At 39.9% G+C, this 21,506-nt stretch overlaps 1 protein-coding gene across 1 annotated transcript in view; it reads left to right on the top strand.

The window, feature by feature from the left end:
- The first annotated feature begins 1,193 nt into the window (after window positions 1-1,193).
- LOC308495358 (transmembrane 9 superfamily member 2-like) overlaps window positions 1,194-21,506 on the top strand; it is a 124,823-nt gene continuing 104,510 nt past the window's right edge. Inside the window, exon 1 of the mRNA XM_081043406.1 lies at window positions 1,194-1,828. Coding sequence (XP_080899532.1) covers window positions 1,655-1,828 — 174 coding nt within the window. The 5' untranslated portion in view covers window positions 1,194-1,654. The remainder of the gene's footprint in view (window positions 1,829-21,506) is intronic.

Genomic DNA, 21,506 nt, shown 5'->3' with positions numbered 1-21,506 from the left:
TTGGTGAGAGCCCCCCTGCTCTGCAGACCACCCAGTCCTACAGCAGTCCTGGCCTGCTTGGTCCTAGTGCAGCTGCTGGATGCCTGGGGCCCAGACCTGGAAAGCTGGCAGAGCATCCCCTTTATTTTAACATATACACTTCTACATCCAAAGGCAGACCAGAGAAGCTCTGGTGATTCCCAACTGTGACTACTCTCATGCTTCCTAGCTCCCTTTTCCTGTGCCTTTTCACAAAGGTGGTATCCCTTCCGATCATATTATCCTGTTCTCCAAATCTTTACATGGGCTTTTAATTCTCTTGTTAAAGTTCAGTTTTTTCACTCTCACAACTCCCCTAATTCCGATTGATTGTACATTTTCTCCTTTATTTCTCCTGCAACTTTACCCACCTCTCTAGTCCAAGCCTTAATTTGCTAAATTTCTGCATGCCTGTGCTAATGGCGATCTCACTGCCTTTGTCCAGTCTTGAATCACAGCCTGCCAAAAAGCAAAAGAAAAGATGTCTTGGAGGGAGGGGACCTGGGCAGAAAGGCACTAGGCCAGGCGCTTGAGTCTCAGCATAAACAAATGACTTCTTGTTCTCTATAGTTCTTGAGACACAGGTGGTAAAATAAGCTCTTCTAGTGTTTGTTCTATATTACCGACAATGTTCTCTAGGTCCTAATACAAGCACTTTGCATTATATATAGTACAGCACAAGGAGCAGAAGGTAAGAGAGACAAGGATTCTTACAGAGGTTGCAAAATAAGACCCCTGCCGCTAAGAGAAACTTTCTTTAAAACTCAAAGAGCAACCTGTTTTCTTTCCCTCCCTCTTCTTTAGTCTTTTCCCTACCTTCCTCCTTCCCTAGACCTGCGCTGTCCAATAGAAATATAATGCGAGCCGGACATGTAATTTTAAATATTCTAGTAGCCACACTTGAATAAAAAGCAACGGGTGAAATTAATTTTAATAATGTTTTCTTTAACTTAATAGACCCAACATATTATCATTTCAACATGTAATCAATATAGAGGTTTTGCAGTCTTTTTGCCGTGCAAAATCTTTGAAACCCGGTGTGCAGTTGACACAGAACATCAACTTCCGACTAGCTTTATTTCAAGCGCCTAATAGCCACTACCCACTGGGCAGCGAGGCCATGGAATTCCCCCTCTTCTCCACCCCTGCCACCCCTCCCCCCGACCCGCAAGCCGGGTAGCAAGAAATGTAGATGGCGGGGGCGGTAAACTTGCTACTGTGGTAAAGGGAAAGGAAAATTCGGGAGGACGGGAGACCCTGTGATATGAGGATGTTGAGACCTGTCAGACAGCCTCCTCTGCACGCCCTCCCTCAAGTTCGCGAGGCAGCACTGAAGGTAGTGGGTAAGGCACTGCCTCTACCCCAGGAAAGTGCTAGGCTGGGTGGGGTTGAAAGCGGCGGGACCCGCACGCAGGCGTACTACACGCGCTTGCAAACCCAGCCAGGCACCTAGCAACTGGGTTCCAAGCCAGTGTGTCGCCAGAATAAGTGGCCTTCCTGGGAGTTCTAGTTCCAGCAGTCGATCTTGGCTCTTCCCTGCCTACTACGATTCTACCTAATCATTTCCACTTCTCCCCTCCACTGCTTGCAATCTCTCTCATGGTGCGTGTCCCCGAGCGCTGAGCCGGCTCCTAAAATGAGTGCTCGTGGTTTCCGCGTGGGAACCAAACTCTGGCCTGCCCTCCCTGGGCTGAGGTGGCTGCTGGGGCTTCTCCTGGGGCTTCAGGCCGCTCGTTGCCCCGCTTTCTACCTCCCCGGGTTGGCTCCGGTCAACTTCTGCGAGGCGAACCGAAAGACTGCAGCCTGCGAGGTAAGAACCAGACGGAGGGAGTGAGATGTGAGGAGAAGGCTTGGGGCAGGGGTACGGGGCACAGCAGGGCAAACCAGGGTCGGTGGTTCTTTGACTCGGACCCGGGATGACACAGCCCTCTCTGTGGGTGTCTCAGGGTCTCAACCTCGGAGCCTTGCGCTTGGCGGATCTGGATCTCTCTTTTCACCTGATCCTCTTTCCCAAGCTCTACGCTCCTCCCTCCTCCCTCCTCTCGGTTCCTTTAACTCCTCTCAGCTCCTCCTTTTCCCCTTTTCTATGGGCTCCTTCCCTTCTGTCTCTGCGGCTCACCTTCCCCTCCCTCTCGGCTCCGCCCCTCCCTCCCCTCTTTCCTTATAGTCCCCTCCCCTCCCATAGGCCCCACCCTCTCCTGTATCTTGGTCCCTCCCTTTTCCCCTCTTTCATGACTACTTCTTCGCTATCCTCTCAAATCCTTCTCAGCCCCCTCCTCAGCTTCTCCTCCTCCCTCTCTGTTCCTCCCTCTTTGTTTCTCCCTATCCCCCCCTATTGGCTGCTCCTCCACCTCTTTCTTAGCTTCTCCTCCTGCTTCACAGCTCCTCGCCTTTCTCCCTCTGGACTCCTTCCTCTCCCTTTCAGCATTCTCCCCCCTCTCCTTTCTTCCCCTTACTATTAGACCCCTTATACAGTCTCCCTTTCTTTTTTTTTAAATTAATTTTATTGGGGTGACAATTGTTAGTAAATTTACGTAGATTTCAGGTGTACAATTCTGTATTACATCGTCTATAAATCCCATTGCGTGTTCACCACCCAGAGTCAGTTCTCCTTCCATCACCATATATTTGATCCCCTTTACCCTCATCACCCACCCCCCACCCCCTTACCCTCTGGTAACCACTAAATTATTGTCTGTGTCTATGAGTTTTTGTTTCTCATTTGTTTGTCTTGTTCTTTTTGGTTTATATACCACATATCAGTGAAATCATAGGGTTCTCTGCTTTTTCTGTCTGACTTATTTCACTTAGCATTATTCTCTCGAGATCCATCCATGTTGTCACAAATGCTCCTATATCATCTTTCCTTAACGCCGAATAGTATTCCATTGTGTATATGTACCACAACTTCTTTATCCATTCATCTATCGAAGGACATTTTGGTTGTTTCCATGTCTTGGCCACCGTAAACAAAGCTGCAATGAACATTGGAGTACACGTGTCTCTATAGAGAAATGCTTTTATATTTTTGGGGTAGATACCCAGGAGAGCGATTGCTGGGTCATATGGTAATTCTATTCGTAATTTCTTGAGGAACCTCCACACTGCCTTCCATAGCGGCTGCACCAGTCTGCATTCCCACCAACAGTGTATGAGAGTTCCTTTTTCTCCACAGCCTCTCCAACACTTGTTACTATTTGTTTTGTTGATGAAAGCCATTCTGACTGGGGTGAGGTGATATCTCATTGTGGTTTTCATTTGCATTTCTCTGATGATTAGCGATGTTGAGCATTTTTTCATATGTCTATTTGCCATTTGTATATCCTCTTTGGAGAAATGACTCTTCAGGTCCTCTGTCCATTTTTCAATTGGGTTGTTTGTTTTTTTGTTGTTGAGTTTCATGAGTTCCTTGTATATTTTGGATATTAGCCCCTTATCAGAGGAACTGTTTGCGAAAATCTCCTATTCAGTTGGTTGCCTCATTACTTTGTCAATAGTTTCTTTTGCTGTGCAGAAGCTTTTCAGTTTCATATAATCCCATTTGTTTATTTTAGTTTTTACTTCCATTGCCTTTGGAGTCAAATTCATAAAATGCTCTTTGAACCCAAGGTCCATAAGTTTAGTACCTATGTTTTCTTCAATGCAGTTTATTGTGTCAGATCTTATGCTTAAGTCTTTGATCCATTTTGAATTAATTTTGGTACATGGTGACAGATAGCAGTCCAGTTTCATTCTATTGCACGTAGCTATCCAATTCTGCCAGCACCATTTATTGAAGAGGCTGTCTTTTCTCCATTGTATGTTTTTAGCTTCTTTGTCAAAAATTATCTGTCCATATTTATGTGGTTTTATTTCTGGGTTCTCAATTCTATTCCATTGGTCTATGTGTCTGTTTTTCCGCCAATACCAAGCTTTTTGATTATTGTAGCCCTGTAGTACAAGGAAAAATCAGGGAGTGTGATACCTCCAGTATTGTTCTTTTTTTTTAATATTGCTTTGGCTATTCGGGGTCTTTTGTGGTTCCAAACAAATCTGATGATTTTTTGTTCTATTTCTTTAAAAAATGCCATTGGGATTTTGATGGGGATTGCATTAAATCTGTATATGGCTTTGGGTAATATGGCCATTTTAACTATGTTGATTCTTCCAATCCATGAGCACGGAATGTCTCTCCATTTCTTTGTGTCTTCTTCAATTTCTTTCAAAAATGTCTTATAGTTTTCAGCATATAAATCCTTCACATCCTTGGTTAAGTTTATTCCTAGGTATTTTATTCTTTTTGCTGCAATTGCAAAAGGAATTGTTTTTTCTATCTCTTTTTCTGAGATTTCATTGTTGGTATATAAGAAAGCAATGGACTTTTGTACGTTGATTTTGTAGCCAGCAACTTTACTGTATTCATTGATTGTTTCTAATAGCTTTTTGGTGGAGTCTTTAGGGTTTTCTATATATAGCATCATGTCATCTGCAAAGAGTGACAATTTAACTTCTTCATTCCCAATTTGGATGCCTTTTATTTCTTTCTCTTGCCTGATAGCTCTGGCGAGGACTTCCAACACTATGTTGAAAAGCAGAGGTGATAGGGGACAACCTTGTCGTGTTCCTGAACGTAGAGCAAAGGGCTTCAGCTTTTCACCATTAATTATGAGATTAGCTGAGGGCTTGTCGTATATGGCCTTTATTATGTTGAGGTATTTTCCTTCTATACCAATTTTAGTAAGTGTTTTGATCATAAATGGATGTTGTATCTTATCAAATGCTTTTTCTGCATCAATTGATAGAATCATATGATTTTTGTCCTTTATTTTGTTTATGTGATGTATCACATTGATGGATTTGCGAATGTTGAACCATCCTTGTGCCCCGGGGATGAACCCCACTTGGTCGTGATGAATAATCTTTTTAATGCATTGTTGTATTCGATTTGCTAGAATTTTGTTTAGGATTTTAGCATCTGTATTCATCAGAGATATAGGTCTGTAGTTTTCTTTTTTTGTGTTGTCCTTACCAGGTTTTGGTATCAGGGTAATGTTGGCCTCATAAAATGAGTTAGGGAGTACTGACTCTTCTTCAATTTTTTGGAAGAGTTTGAGCAGGATTGGTATTAGATCCTCTTTGAAGGTTTGGTAGAATTCACTGGTGAAGCCATCTGGTCCAGGACTTTTGATTTTGGGAAGGTTTTTGATGACTGATTCAATTTCGTTACTGGTGATCGGCCTGTTAAGATTTTCCAGTTCTTCATGATTCAGCCTTGGAAGGCTATATGTTTCTAAGAACTTGTCCATTTCTTCTAAGTTATTAAATTTGGTGGCATATAGTCCTTCATAGTATTCTTGGATAATCCTTTGTATTTCTGTGGTGTCCGTGATAACTTCCCCTTTTTTATTTCTGATTTTGTTAATTAGTGTCTTCTCTCTTTTTATCTTAGTGAGTCTAGCCAAGGGTTTGTCGATTTTGTTAATCTTTTCAAAGAACCAGCTTTTTGTCACATTAATTTTTTCTATTGTCTTTTTGTTCTCTATTTCATTTAGTTCTGCTCTGATTTTTGTTATTTCCTTTCTTCTGCTGACCTTGGGTTTCGCTTGTTCTTCTTTTTCTAGTTTTTTAAGGTGTAACATGAGGTTATTTATTTGGGATTTTTCTTGTTTCTTGAGATAGGCCTGTAATGATATAAATTTCCCTCTTAAAACTGCTTTCGCGGCATCCCAAAAATTTTGGTAGGATGTATTTTCATTGTCATTTGTTTCTATGTATCTTTTGAGCTCTCCTCTAATTTCTTCTTTGACCCAGTCGTTCTTTAAAAGTATGTTGTTTAATGTCCATGTATTTGTGTTTTTTCCTGCTTTCTTTTTGCAGTTGATATCCAATTTCAAAGCTTTGTGATCAGAGAATATGCTTGGTATGATTTCAATCTTCTTAAATTTGCTGAGGCTGATTTTGTGTCCCAATATATGGTCTATCCTTGAGAATGTTCCATGTACACTAGAAAAGAATGTATAGTCTGATGTTTTAGGATGAAGTGCTCTATATATGTCAATTATGTCCAATTCATCTAATGTGTCATTTAGGGCTGCGATTTCGTTATTTATCTTCTGTTTGGATGATCTATCCATAGCTGTCAATGATGTATTTAAGTCCCCTAGTATAATTGTGTTTTGGTCAATTTCTCCCTTTAGTTCTGTTAGTAGTTGCTTGGTATATTTCGGTGCTCCCTGATTGGGGGCATAAATATTGATGACTGTTATGTCTTCTTGTTGTATAGTCCCCTTTACCATTATGAAATGCCCATCTTTGTCTCTTGTTATCTTTTTCACCCTGAAGTCTGTTTCTTCGGAAATCATTATGGCTACACCTGATTTTCTCTGGGTACCATTTGCTTGGAGTGTCAATTTCCACCCTTTCACTTTGAGTCTATGCTTGTCCTTGTAGCTGAGATGTGTCTCTTGTAGGCAGCATATGGTTGGGTTTAGTTTTTTGATCCAATCTGCTACTCTGTGTCTCTTTATTGGTGAGTTCAGTCCATTTACATTTAGGGTGATTATTGATATGTGAGGATTTCCTGTCATTCTGTCTTTAGTTTTCTGGTAAGGCTGTGTCTCCATTGTTTCTTTGCCTTTTTGTTGTTGTCTGTTATTTCTGTGTGGTGGTATTCTATGATGTTTCCCTCTGTTTCTTCTTTTATTACAGTATATATTTCAGATTTGGATGTTTTTTGAGTGGTTACCCTTGAGTTTATGTAAAAGAAAGTTTGATATTTAGAGTATTCCAGTTTCTTCAGTACGCTTACTTTCTCTATTCCCATATTCCAGTTCAGGCCTTTACGCTCCCCCTTTTTATGTTTCGGTTGCCACATGTTGTCCCTGTTGATGGTGGTCTAATAGCCTCCTTTAGTATTTCTTGTAGTGCAGGTTGTGTATTAGAAAATCCCCTCAGCTTCTGTATGTATGGAAAGGTCTTTATTCCTCCTTCATATCTAAAAGAGATCTTTGCTGGATATATTATTCTTGGCTCGTGATTTCTCTCTTTCAATAGTTTGAATATTTGGTTCCATTCCCTCCTAGCTTGTAGAGTTTCTGCTGAAAAATCTGATGATAATCTAATGTGCTTTCCTTTGTAAGTTACCGTCTTCTTTTCCCTGGCTGCCTTGAGGATTCTTTCTTTGTCATTGATTTTAGACAGCTTCAATGCAATGTGCCTTGGTGAAGGCCTGTTGGGATTGAGGTAATTAGGTGTTCTATTTGCTTCTTGGATTCGAGGATCCAGTTCTATCCACAAGTTTGGGAAGTTCTCATCGACGATTTGTTTGAATATATTTTCTGTTCCCTTCCCTCTTTCTTCTCCTTCTGGTATGCCCATTATTCTTATATTGCTCTTTCTGATGGAGTCAGAAAGTTCTTGTAGAGTTCTTTCATTTCTTTTAAGTCTCAAGTCTCTTTCTTCTTCCCTCTGTGTAAATTCCAGGTTCCTATCTTCGATGTCACTGATTCTTTCCTCCATCTGGTCAACTCTACTACCTAAGCTGGATATTTTATTGTTAATTTCTTCTATTGAGTTCTTAATCTCCAGAAATTCTATTTGGTTCTTTTTCAAGATTTCAATCTCTTTTGTAAAATGCTCATGGTGTTCTTTGATTGTGTTTCTGAGTTCATTAAACTGCCTTTCTGTGTTTTCTTGCATCTCGTTCAGTTTTTTCAGAATTGCGATCTTGAATTCTCTGTCATTTAAATCACAAAGGTCCATATCTCTAAGTTCCTTTTCTGGAGACTTTTCACTTTCTTTCTGAGCTATCTTGTTGCCTTGGTTATTCATGACAATCACTGATTTACTATTTCTCTTCCTAGACATCTACAGGAGTGTCTTCTGCAACAGGTTGATAGGTATGCGAAGAGCTTTTGGAGTTCCAAAGCTCTTTCTGCACCAGATTCAGAGCCCGTTTGTTTCAGCAGTTCTGTTTACTCCTGCAGGGATCCGCCCAGATAGGTGGGGCCAGGGGCGGGGTGAGTTGTGAGAGGTGGCCCAGAGCAATGGCGGCGACCACCACCACAGCCAGTCCTGCTTCCACAGCTCCCTCCCCTTTGCCGGAACTAGTTGAGCTGCGAATCTGTGTCTGCGGTCCACAGTTCTCAGAGCAGCAAATATTCTGTCCTTTGATCCGACACTGCTACTTTATCGCTTCTAGCACTGGGCAGGTGGGGGCGGGGCGAGCTCTGGGAGGGTAGGGAGGGGGCGGCTAGTCTCCGTGCCTAAGGCTTCCGTTCTCCGCTCGGCAGTGAGGGCTTAAACCACCGATTTCAGCCCTCTTCCCTCAGTCTTTGCTCCGAGGTCTGCCGTGAGCGAGCGTTGGGTTCAGCGGTTTTGTATGCTGCCCCCTCAGCCCTGTGGGCCGTAAGCGGAGCCCTAGCAGTCCGAGTCCTTCCCTCTCCCGCAGCGGCGGTATTTCCGGGAGCAGCGGGCTCCGAGCACTGAGCTAGGTCTGTGTCCTGCGCCCGCGTGGCTCCGTCTCCGCACTTCTCCTCTCCCTCCTCCCCCGCTCGCGCGATTCACCCACCTGGAGGTGAATTCAGTAGTCGGCCTCTTCGTCTTGCCTGTCTGCTGTGCAAGGAGTCCTTTGTGGAGTTATTGTTGTCCGATTCGTTGTAAATTCCAGGGGAGCGTTACAGAGGCTCACCTCACGCCGCCATTTTTTTTTAACTCACAGTCTCCCTTTCAAGACTCACACACTCACTGTGGTCTTTCTTAGATATGTTTCCACCAGGTTTCTGTCACCAGTCTTCTGGTCTCAATTCTTGTTCATCCATTTTCGTTTTCCCTGGGCCCTCTCTCCTCAAACACCAAGATGGTATTATTTACCTCTTAGACATGTTGTGAGAATAAAATGAGAGAATGTATGAAAAACACTGACAACAGCAGTTGTCAGTGAAACCTGAAACGTAGTAAGCTTTCATTAAATGCTAACTATTATAATCATTAGTTTTTTTAGCCAGAGATTTCTGGCCCAATTCCTTTTAGATGTGTCCACCAACCCCCAATAATTGCTTGACTCCCTTCTTTGACAGCCTTGTTTTTTTTTAATTAATTAAATTTATTGGGGTGACAATTGTTAGTAAATTTACATAGATTTCAGGTGTACAATTCTGTATTATATCATCTATAAATCCCATTGTGTGTTCACCACCCAGAGTCAGTTCTCCTTCCATCACCATATATTTGATCCCCATTACCCTCATCACCCACCTCCCACCCCCTTACATTCTGGTAACCACTAAATTACTGTCTGTGTCTATGAGTTTTTGTTTCTCATTTGTTTGACAGCCTTGTTTTTGTAACTGTAGACTGACTCAAAAATTTTTTTGCAAGTAATCAATTCAAAAGATTTTTTATGAATGAGAGTTATATTCTCGCCCCTAGTTGCCTAATCTAGTGTATGCAGGAGTGTTCTCTGGTAGAAGGCACCACAAAGTTGAGAACAGTGCTGGGTGTGGTTTGACTATGGATTTACCAAGCTTGAAAGTCCCAGGAGTTTTTAAAGGTCAGTTGTAGGTGCAGTAAGTTTGCTCTTAACACCTGGAGCTTGCCTTTCCTGTGAGAAGTATTGATAGTAATGTTTTGAGCCAACATCTGGCCAAACACATGTAATGTAAGAAATGTCATTTGAAAATATTGTGTATCTGCCTTTTCTCTCACTGGTGATATCTGGTCCTGACTCTTTATTCTTTATTTAAACAGGCTTCCTAGAAAAGAAACATGATCTTTAACCATAAGAAATATTTAGAATTTCTTTTCTGTAAGTTCTTTTTTAGGCTATTACTCACATCTTTAAAAGTGTTCTACTTTTTTATTCTGAGATTGCATCTTTTTTCCCTTGGATGAGTCTCTCATCTTTATATTTAACACTCCAAACTGCCCTGATTCCCTAGTGTCCAGTTCCCTTGATTTTTAGTTTACATTATGGTTCATTCTTGGTGTTGTACATCCTATGAGTTTGGACAAATGTATCTATATCCATCATTATAATATCAATACAGAGTAATTTCACTGCCTTAAAAATCCTCTGTGCCCTCGGCCTGTTCATCTCTTTCTCCCTTAAACTCCTGGCAATCAATGATCTATTAACTGTCTCCATAGTTTTGCCTTTTCAACAATATTATCTTGTTGGAATAATCCAGTATCTAGCTTTTTGAGATTGGCTTCTTTCACTTAGTCATATGCATTGAAAGTTTCTCCAAGTCTTTTCATAGCTAATTTCTTTCAGTGATGAATAATAGTCCATTGTCTGGATGTACCACAGTTTATACATTCACCTACTGAAGGACACCTTGATTGCATCCAAGTTTTGGCAATTATGAATAAAGCTGCTATAAAACCCATGTGCAGGTTTTTATGTGACATAAGTCTTCAGCTCCTTTGGGTAAAATACCAAGGAGTGTGATTTTTGAATAGTATGGTAAGAGTATTTTTAGTTTGTAAGGAATTGCCAAACTGTCTTCCAAAGCAGCTGCACCATTTTGCATTCACACTAGCAATGAGAGTCCACTTGCTTTTCTAACCAAAATAAAATCGTAGTATTCATGTTATTTTGTAAACTGCAATTTTCAGTAAACAACTTCCATCTTTCCACATCAGTATATTTTTTGTGTTTATCTTATATTTATGTCATCTTTTATTTTAAATTTATTGGGGTGACATTTGTTAGTAAAATTACATAGATTTGAGGTGTACAATTCTGTAATACATCATCTATAAATCCCATTGTGTGTTCACCACCCAGAATCAGTTCTCCTTCCATCACCATATATTTGATCCCTCTTATCCTCATCATCCACCACCCACCCACCCCTTACCCTCTGGTAACCACTAAACTATTGTCTGTGTCTATGAGTTTTTGTTTCTCAATTGTTGGTCTTGTTCTTTTGTTGTTTTTGGTTTATATACCACATATCAGTGAAATCATATGGTTCTCCGCTTTTTCTGTCTGACTTATTTCGCTTAGCATTATATTTTCAAGATCGATTCATGTTGTCACAAATGTTCCTATATCATCTTCTCTTACCGCCGAATAGTATTCCATTGTGTATATATACCACCACGTCTTTATCCATTCATCTATCGAAGGACATTTTGGTTGTTTCCATGTCTTGGCCACCGTAAACAAAGCTGCAATGAACATTGGAGCACACGTGTCTTTATGGATAAATGTTTTCAGATTTTTTGGGTAGATACCCAGGAGAGGGATAGCTGGGTCATATGGTAATTCTATTCGTACTTTTTGAGGAACCTCCACACTGCCTTCCATAACGGCTGCACCCGTCTGCATTCCCACCAACAGTGTATGAGGATTCCTTTTTCTCTACAGCCTCTCCAACACTTGTTAGTATTTGTCTTGTTGATGATAGCCATTCTGACTGTGGTGAGGTGATAGCTCATTGTGGTTTTTATTTGCATTTCTCTGATGATTAGTGATGTTGAGCATTTTTTCATATGTTTATTTGCTATTTATATGTCCTCTTTGGAGAAATGTTTCCTCAGGTCCTCTGCCCATTTTTCAATTGGGTTGTCTGTTTTGTTGTTGTTGAGTTTCATGAGTTCCTTGTATATTTTGGATATTAGCCCCTTATCGGAGGCAATGTTTGCAAAACTCTTCTCCCATTCAATTGGTGGCCTCTTTATTTTGTCGATGGTTTCTTTTGCTGTGCAGAAGCTTTTAAGTTTCATATAGTCCCATTCGTTTATTTTAGCTTTTACTTCCATTGCCTTTGGAGTCAAATTCACAAAATGCTCTTTGAACCCAAGGGCATAAGTTTAGTACCTATGTTTTCTTCTATGCAGTTTATTGTGTCAGGTCTTATGCTTAAGTCTTTGATCCATTTTGAATTAATTTTGGTACATGGTGACAGATAGCAGTCCAGTTTCATTCTCTTCCACGTGGCTATCCAATTCTCTCAGCACCATTTATTGAAGAGGCTGTCTTCCCTCCATTGTATGTTTTTAGCTTCTTTGTCAAAAATTATCTGTCCATATTCATGTGGTTTAATTTCTGGATTCTCAATTCTATTCCATTGGTCTATGTGTCTGTTTTTCTGCCAATACCATGCTGTTTTGATTATTGTAGCCCTGTAGTACAAACTAAAGTCAGGGAGTGTGATACCTCCAGTATTGTTCTTTTTTCTTAAGATTGCTTTGGCTATTCGGGGCCTTTTGTTGTTCCAAAAAACTCTGACGATTTTTTGTTCTAGTTCTTTAAAAAATGCCTTTGGGATTTGATGGGGATTGCATTAAATCTGTATATTGCTTTGGGTAATATGGCCATTTTAACTATGTTGATTCTTCCAATCCATGAGCACGGAATGTCTCTCCATTTCTTTGTGTCTTCTTCAATTTCTTTCAAAAATGTCTTATAGTTTTCAGCATATAGGTCCTTCACATCCATGGTTAATTTTATTCCTAGGTATTTTATTCTTTTTGCTGCAATTGCAAAATGAATTGTTTCTTGTATTTCTTTTGGTGAGATTTCATTGTTAGTATATAGGAATGCAATGGACTTTTGTACGTTGATTTTGTAGCCGGCAACTTTACTGTATTCGTTGATAGTTTCTAATAGCTTTTTGGTGGAGTATTTAGGGTTTTCTATATATAGCATCATGTAATCAGCAAAGAGTGATAATTTAACTTCTTCATTCCCAATTTGGATGCCTTTTATTTCTTTCTCTTCCCTGATTGCTCTGGCAAGGACTTCTAACACTATGTTGAAAAGCAGAGGTGATAGGGGACAGCCCAGTCGTGTTCCTGAACATAGAGCAAAGGGCTTCAGTTTTTCACCATTAATTATGAGATTAGCTGAGGGCTTGTCATACATGGATTTTATTATGTTAAGGTATTTTCCTTCTATACCTATTTTATTAAGTGTTTTAATCATAAATGGATGTTGTGTCTTGTCAAATCCTTTTTTTGCATCAATTGACATAATCCTATGATTTTTGTTCTTTATTTTGTTATGTGATGTTTCACACTGATAGATTTGCAGATGTTGAACCATCCTTGTGCCCCGGGGATGAACCTCACTTGGTCATGATGAACAATCTTTTTAATGCATTGTCGTATTCGATTTGCTAGAATTTTGTTTAGGATTTTTGCATCCGTATTCATCAGAGATATTCGTCTGTAGTTTTCCTTTTCTGTGTTGTCCTTACCAGGTTTTGGTATCAGGGTAATGTTGGTCTCATAAAATGAGTTAGGGAGTACTGTCTCTTCTTCAATTTTTTGGAAGAGTATGAGCAGGATTGGTATTAGATCCTGTTTGAAGGTTTGGTACAATTCACTAGTGAAGCCATCTGGTCCCGGACTGTTCCTTTTGGGAACATTTTGGATGACTGATTCAATTTCGTTACTGGTGATCGGTCTGCTTACATTTTCCTGTTCTTCATGGTTCAGCCTTGGAAGGCTATATGTTTCTAAGAATTTGTCCATTTCTTCCAGGTTATTGAATTTGGTGGCATATAGTCCTTCATAGTATTCTTGGATGATCCTTTGTATTTCTGTGGTGTCCATGATAACGTTCACTTTTTCATTTCTGCTTCCGTTAATTAGTGTCTTCTCTCTTTTTATCTTAGTGAGTCTAGCCAAGGATTTGTCAATTTTGTCAATCTTTTCAAAGAACCAGCTCTTTGTCACATTAATTTTTTCTATTGTGTTTTTGTTCTCTATTTCATTTAGTTTGCTCTGATTTTTGTTATTTCCTTTCATCTGCTGATCTTGAGTTTTACTTGTTTTTCTTTTTCTAGTTCTTTAAGGTGTAACATGAGGTTATTTATTTGGGATTATTCTTGTTTCTTGACATAGGCCCATAATGATGTAAATTTCCTTCTTAAAACTGCTTTCCTTGCATCCTAAAAATTTTGGTAGGATGTATTTTCATTGTCATTTGTTTCTATGTATCTTTTGATCTCTCCTCTAATTTCTTCGTTGACCCAGTCGTTCTTTAAAAGTATGTTGTTTAATTTCCATGTATTTGTGTTTTTTTCCGGCTTTCTCTTTGCAGTTGATATTTAATTTCAAAGCCTTGTGATCAAAGAATATGCCTGGTATGATTTCAATCTTCTTAAATTTGCTGAGGCTGATTTTATATCTCAATATATGGTCTATCCTTGAGAATGTTCCATATACATTCGAAAAGAATGTAAAGTCTGATGTTTTAGGATGAAGGGCTCTATATATGTCAATTATGTCCATTTCATCTAATGTGTCATGTATGGCTGCTATTTCGTTATTTATTTTCTGTTTGGATGATCTATCCATAGCTGTCAATGATGTATTTAAGTCCCCTAGTATAATTGTGTTTTGGTCAATTTCTCCCTTTAGTTCTCTTAGTAGTTGCTTGGTATATTTCGGTGCTCTGTGATTGGGGGCATAAATATTGATGACTGTTATGTCTTCTTGTTGTATAGTCCCTTTTACCATTATGAAATGTCCATCTTTGTCTCTTGTTATCTTTTTCACCCTGAAGTCTGTTTCATCTGATATCATTATGGCTAGACCTGATTTTCTCTGGGTACCATTTGCTTGGAGTGTCAATTTTCATCCTTTCACTTTGAATCTATGCTTGTCCTTGTAACTGAGATGTGTCTCTTGGAGACAGCATATGGTTGGGTTTAGTTTTTTGATCCAATCTGCTACTCTGTGCCTTTTCATTGGTGAGTTTAGTCCATATGCGAGGATTTCCTGTCATTCTATCTTTAGTTTTCTGGTAAGGCTGTGTGTCCATTGTTTCTTTGCCTTTTTGTTGCTGTCTATTATTTCTGTGTGGTGGTATTCTATGATGTTTTTCTCTGTTTCTTCTTTTATTACAGTATATATTTCAGTTCTGGTTTTTTTTTGAGTGGTTACCATTAAGTTTATGTAAAAGAAAGTTAGATATTTAGAGTATTCCATTTTCTTCAGCACACTTACTTTGTCCATTCCCATATTCTTGTTCAGGCCTTTACTGTCTCCCGTTTTATGTTGCCAGAAATTGTCCCTGTTGATGGTGGTCGAATAGCCTTCTTTAGTATTTCTTTAGTGCAGGTCGTGTATTAGAAAATTCCCTCAGCTTCTGTATGTCTGGAAAGGTCTTTATTCTTCCTTCATATCTAAAGGCCATCTTTGCTGGATATATTATTCTTGGCTCATAATTTCTCTCTTTCAATAGTGTGAATATTTGGTTCCACTCTCTCCTGGCTTGTAGAGTATCTGCTGAAAAATCTGATGAAAATCTAATGGGCTTTCCTTTGTAGGTTACAGTCTTCTTTTCCCTGGCTACCTTGAGGATTCTTTCTTTGTCTTTGATTTTAGACATCTTCAATACAATGTGCCTTGGAGGAGGCCTGTTGGGATTGAGGTAATTTGGTGTTCTATTTGCTTCTTGGATTTGAGGATCCAGTTCTGTCCACTTATTTGGAAAGTTCTCATGAACAATTCGTTTGAATATATTCTCTGTTCCCTTCTCTCTTTCTTCTCCTTCTGGTATGCCCATTATTCTTATATTGCTCTTTCTGATGGAATCAGAAAGTTCTTGTAGAGTTCTTTCATTTCTTTTAAGTCTCAAGTTTGTTTCTTCCATGTGTGTAATTTCCAGGTTTCTATCTTTCATGTCACTGATTCTTTCCTCCATCTGGTCAACTCTACTATCTATGCTGGTTATTTCATTCTTAATTTCTTCTATTGAGTTCTTAATCTCCAGAAATTACATTTGGTTCTTTTTTAGAAAATTTCAATCTGTTTCGTAAAATGCTCATGTTGTTCTTTGATTGTGCTTCTGAGTTCTTCAAATTGCCTTTCTGTGTTTTCTTGCATCTCTTTGAGGTTTTTCAGAACTGCAGTCTTGAATTGTCTGTCATTTAAGTCACATATTTCCATATCTTTAAGTTCCTTTTCTGGAGACTTTTCACTTTCTTTCTGAGCTGTCTTGTTGCCTTAGTTATTCATGGCAATTACTGATTTATTATTTCTCTTCCTAGACATCTACAGGAGTGGCTTCTGCAACAGATTGATAGGAAGAGGTCTTTCTTTTGTTTTCCACTACTTGTTGGTAGAATGTTTTATTTTCTCTCCGACTGCAGACTTTTTTTTCCTTTCACGCAGTAGTGATATGTTTTTTCTGCACTATTCCAGCCTCTCACACAATGGGGGGATTCCCTGGGAGATGGGCTTTTCCTCTGTTAACAGTTCGCCTGGGTCATAGGGCGCCACGTCCCTTTGGGGATGCGGAGAGCTTTTGAAGTACCAAAGCTCTTTCTGTACCAGATTCAGAGCCTGTATGTTTCAGCAGTTCTGTTTACTCCTGCAGGGATCCACCCAGATAGGTTCGGCCAGGGGCGAGGTGTGTTGTGAGAGGTGGCCCAGAGCAATAGCGGTGACCACCACCACAGCTGGTCCCGCTTCCACAGATCCCTTCTCTTTGCCGGAACTAGTTGGGCCGCGAATCTGTGTCTGTGGTCCACAGTCCTCAGAACAGCAAATATTCTGTTATTTTGATCTGACACTGCTACTCTTCCGCTTCTAGCACCGGGTAGGTGGGGGCAGGGACAGCTCTGGGAGGGTAAGGAGGTGGCGGCTAGTCTCAGTGCCTAAGGCTTTTGTTCTCTGCTCGGCAGTGAAGCCTTAAACCACCATTTTCAACCTTCTTCCCTCAGTCTTTTGTCTGAGGTCTTTGCCATGAGCGTTGGTTTCAGCCGTGTTATATGCTGCCTCCTCAGCCCTGTGGCCCATAAGCAGAGCCCTAGAAGTCCGAGTTCTACCCTCTCCCGCAGCTGCGATATTTCCAGGATGCAGTGAGCTCGGAGCATTGATCTAGGTCTGCATCCTGCGTCCGCGGGGCTCCATGTCCGCACTTCTCCCTTCCCTCCTCCCCTGTTCGCACGATTCTGCCACCTTTAGTGAATTTAGTAGTGGGCCTCTTCTTCTTGTCTGTCTGCTGTGCAGGGAGTCCTTTGTGGAGTTATTGTTGTTCGATTAGTTGTAAATTCCAGGGGAGCTTTATAGAAGCTCACCTCGTGCCGCCATTTTTATCCATGTCAGTAAATTTTTATCTCATCTATTACACAGTTCATAGTCAGATTTCCCCTGCTATCCCTGAAATATCCAAACCAAATCAAATCTAAGACCACAAATTGTATCTATTATATTTTTATTGCTCTCTTAATCAAACACAACCTCCCCTTTTTCTTTTCATAAAGGGGGCCAGTCTGATTTTCCTGTGGAATATCCCTTCATTTAGATTGTTTGTTTGCTGCCTTATTATGGCATTTAGCTTGGTTTAATGGTTAAACTTGAACCCTTTGGAAAGTTATTTGAAATATGTATCAAAGTCTACAAAAACGTTCCACCTCCCATTGTAATGATCCCACCTCTTAGAATAACATACAAGGACACAAGCAGATGAGAGGTTTTCTGTGTGAATGTTTTATCCACCTGTTTCCTTTAGTCACATAGTACCTGGAGGGCACTAATATCATTAGTTTCTTATCCATCCTTCTAGGGATTTTATGACTATATAAACAAATATGTATTTATATTCTTTCTTCCTCCCTTTTTTAAACAAATGGTAGCATACTGTTGTCATCTTCATCTACTTTATTCATTTAACAATGTAGCTTGGAGATTATTTTATATCATTGCATAAAGCACATTCTTGTTTTTCTTAATGGTTGCATAACATTCCCAATAATGTGCTCTAATTGACCTACATACTCCCTTATTTATGTATTTAGCTTGTTTCCATTCTCTTGATCTTACCAAACATTGCTACATGTGGAAATGTATCTATAGTTTAAATTATTAGGAATGAAATTTCTGGGTCAAAGAATATGTCCACTTAACAATTTTGATACTGCCAAATTGCTCTCCATGGAGGTTGTATTAGTATATACTCTCACCAACAGTGTGTAAGAGTGCCTGTTTCTCCACAGCTTGACAACAATGTGTTATCAAACTTAGAGATTTTTGACAATCTCATAGGTGAAAAATTGTATGTTGTGGTTTTAATTTGCATTTCTTTTATTAGGAATATTATTTATTGAGAATCTATTCATATAATTAAAAGACATTTGCATTTTCTTTTCACTCTCTGTATATCCTTTGCTCATTTTTCTATTAGGATGAACATTTAAAAAATTGATTTGTGGGAACTCTTAAATCAGGAAACCAGTCCCTTGTCTGTTTCCCAAGTTTGTCACTTGTCTTTCAGTTTTGCTTATTGATTTTTTTTTTGCCATTTAGAAAAATTGGATTTTATTCTAATTTGTCAACATTTTTTATGGCTTCTGAATTTTGTTCCCTATTTTGCAAGGTCTTTCCTATCCCAGCCAAGATTACAAAATAATTCCCCATGGTTTCTTCTATTACTTTTATGGTTTAAAATTTAACATTTAAATACAATGACTATTTCCTGGTGTAATAATATATGAGATAAGGAGCCAACTTAACTTTTTTTTCCCCAGATCACTACTAGTTGTCTTAACACCATTTATTAAAAAACTATCTTTTCTACACTTGATTTGAGAAACCATCAGGGTTCTTTTAACTATAATAAGTTACAAATAGGCATTTTAAAATACAGTTCAAATCTCATGTACTTTGTCAATATTGGGACTATAGATGAGAACTATTATCCTTAATTATCTGCTGTCCTTTTAGACACTTTTGCCTATTCACCTTTATAAAACTATAACTGATATGTGTTGCTATTGCAAATTTTCTGATTAGGTTTAATTAATTGCAGATAAAATTCTCTTGTTTTACAAAGTTATAGTAAGGCTATATTTGTTTCCATCCTTGATAATTTTCTGCATCCTCTTCTTAAAAAAAAAAAATCTAAGCATGGTCCCACACCCATGTGTGGCAGTTGAGAATTGGGAGAGATAGCTCAGCTGCAGAGGTCTCCTCAGATGTCCCACTCCATACCCAGCTCCCCAGGCCAGAGTACCATTGCTGGGAAGAGGAACCCTCACAACATCTTGCTATGGAAATCAGTGGGGATTCCATCTGTCCAGATGACACAGAAGGCTGCTGGAAAGCAAGGTGTCCTCTTAAAGGGCACAGACTCTTTCATTTTTCAGGAGTTCACTCTGGGCTCTGGTAGAGGGATGGTGGCTCTGGAAGTACCAGAGTTGTGTGACTTTAGGGCGAGGGTTAGAGGGACAGTCGCCATTGTTCTTCTGTTGAGCTCTCCTCCCATGCAGCCTGAGGGCGCCATCTTTCCTGTGTTAATCCCTCCCCCACATAGCCAAATCTGAATTTGCATTAACCTGGTGAACTCCGCTTGTTCCACCCTGGTGACTCCATTGAGACCCAGCCCTACTCAATTTGAGTACTACCTGAGACTCCTTTAGTGGCTGAGCCTTATGGGCAGCTGGCATGCATTACAGTCTTTGGGATGCCTTGGGCCATTTCTTGAGCTACCCTAGGCCTGGTATTGGTGGTAGCTGTCCTCTGTTTGCAGCATGGCATCTCTCATGAGCCTTCAGGTTCAGCATAGGCAGGGACCAACCATGGATTGCTCTGTCACTGCTACCAGGTAGACCCGGGCTGGTCACAGGCAGTAGCTGACCTTGGCCTGTATGGGAGCCCCTCCTGAGATGCCCCAGAAACAACACACCAAGAAGCCAGCTTCAGATGATACCAGAGAACTACCTGGTTATCCCCACACGTGGCATTCCTAAAGAGTGGTCTCCACATGCACTGGAGCCCACTGGAGTGAATCCCGCTCATGGGGTCAGTCCCAACACAGCAGCTAATACACTGTGGTCATGGCCAGTATTCAGAGCCTGTCAGCCTGAGGGTCAGTCCCACCAACTGATGTGCCAACAGCAATCAAGGCCCAACTACAAGAGGTGGGCACACACAACCCACACAAGAGACACTGCTGGAGCACCCAGCTCAGGTGATCAGGAGACTGCACCACTGGGTTCCACAGGACACCTACCAAATAAGGCCACCCAGCCAAGACTGGAAGACATGGAAAATCTCCCTAATGCAGAGAAACAAATACAGAGAGGCAGCTGAAATTAGGAGACAAAGAAATGTGACCCAAATGAAAGAATAGGAGACAACTCCAGAAAAAGAACTAAACAAAATGGAGGCAAGCAACCTACCAGATACAGAGTTCAAAACACTGGTACAAAGATGCTTAAGGAATTTAGTGAGAACTTCAAGAAAGAGATAGTAAGCATAAAAAAAGACTAGAAACCATAAAAAAGAACTTGTCAGAAATGAAGACTACAATAACTGAAGTGAAAAATACACCAGAAGTAATCAACAGACCAGATGCAGTGTTCAAAACACTAGTTATAAGGATGCTCACCAATCTCAGTGAGAACTTCAACAAAGAGATAGGAAACATAAAAATGGAGATAGAAAACATGTGAAAAAGAACCAGTCAGAAATGAAGAATACAACTGAAATGAAGAATACATTCAAGGGGATCAGCATTACATTAGATGAAGCAGAGGATAGAATCAATGATTTTGAAGACAAGGTAGCAGAAAATACCCACTTAGAACAGCAAAAAGAAAAAGGAATCCAAAAAAATGAGGATAGTTTAAGGGACCTCTGGGACAACATTAAGAGTACCAACATTCACGTCATAGGGATACCAGAAAGAGAAGAGAGAGCAGGAATTGAAAACCTATTTGAAGAAATAATGATGGAAAACTTCCCTAACCTGGTGAAGGAAATAGACATACAAGCCCAGGAAGCATAGAGAGTCCTAAACAAGATCAACTCAAAGAGGCCCACACCAAGACACATTGTAATTAAAATGGCAAATGTTAAAGACAAAGAGAGAATCTTTTAATTTAAATAAATTCTATATTAAGAATCTTATGGGGCCGGCCCGGTGGCTCAGGCGGTTAGAGCTCCATGCTCCTAACTCCGAAGGCTGCCGGTTCGATTCCCAAATGGGCCAGTGGGCTCTCGACAACAACAACAAAAAAATAATAAAAAGAATCTTATGACATTGACTTAATTTCTGGCAAAGAGAGAAGCAAATGAGTGATAAAGTTTTTTTTTTCATTATTAAAGGAACAGTTATGTAACCATCCCACATGGATTAACCAGGATGAAGTGAAAATGGTGAAAGACTAAAATAGCCCTGCTTCTCTCTACAAGTTAAAATTACAGTGGGGTATTTCATGTGGAACATACTTGTCATATAGCCTCTGTCCTCTCATGAAGACCTTCACTTCATTGTCCAGTGGGAAGGTGTCATCATCCTAAAGTGGTAGAACATTTGACATTCTTAAATTCCTTATGGTGATTACACACATGATGAATAATGCCCTGGTCTGCTAATTTATGCATGAGTTTAATTGCCATCTCTCTGTCACAAACCTCTTTGTGACAAATCAGCCAGTCAATCAGTTATTTCACGATACAACAGTTTGGGTAGGTTTTGAGATGTTGCTGCCTATTTTAAATAGCCTTTTCTTCATGCAACCTGAGCTGTAGTTTCTCCCCAG

This window comes from Rhinolophus hipposideros, assembly GCF_964194185.1.
Source record: "Rhinolophus hipposideros genome assembly, chromosome: X".
Taxonomy (NCBI): domain Eukaryota; kingdom Metazoa; phylum Chordata; class Mammalia; order Chiroptera; family Rhinolophidae; genus Rhinolophus; species Rhinolophus hipposideros.
Note: the sequence above shows the minus strand (reverse complement) of the source record. Positions and strands in the feature narration are given on the sequence as shown.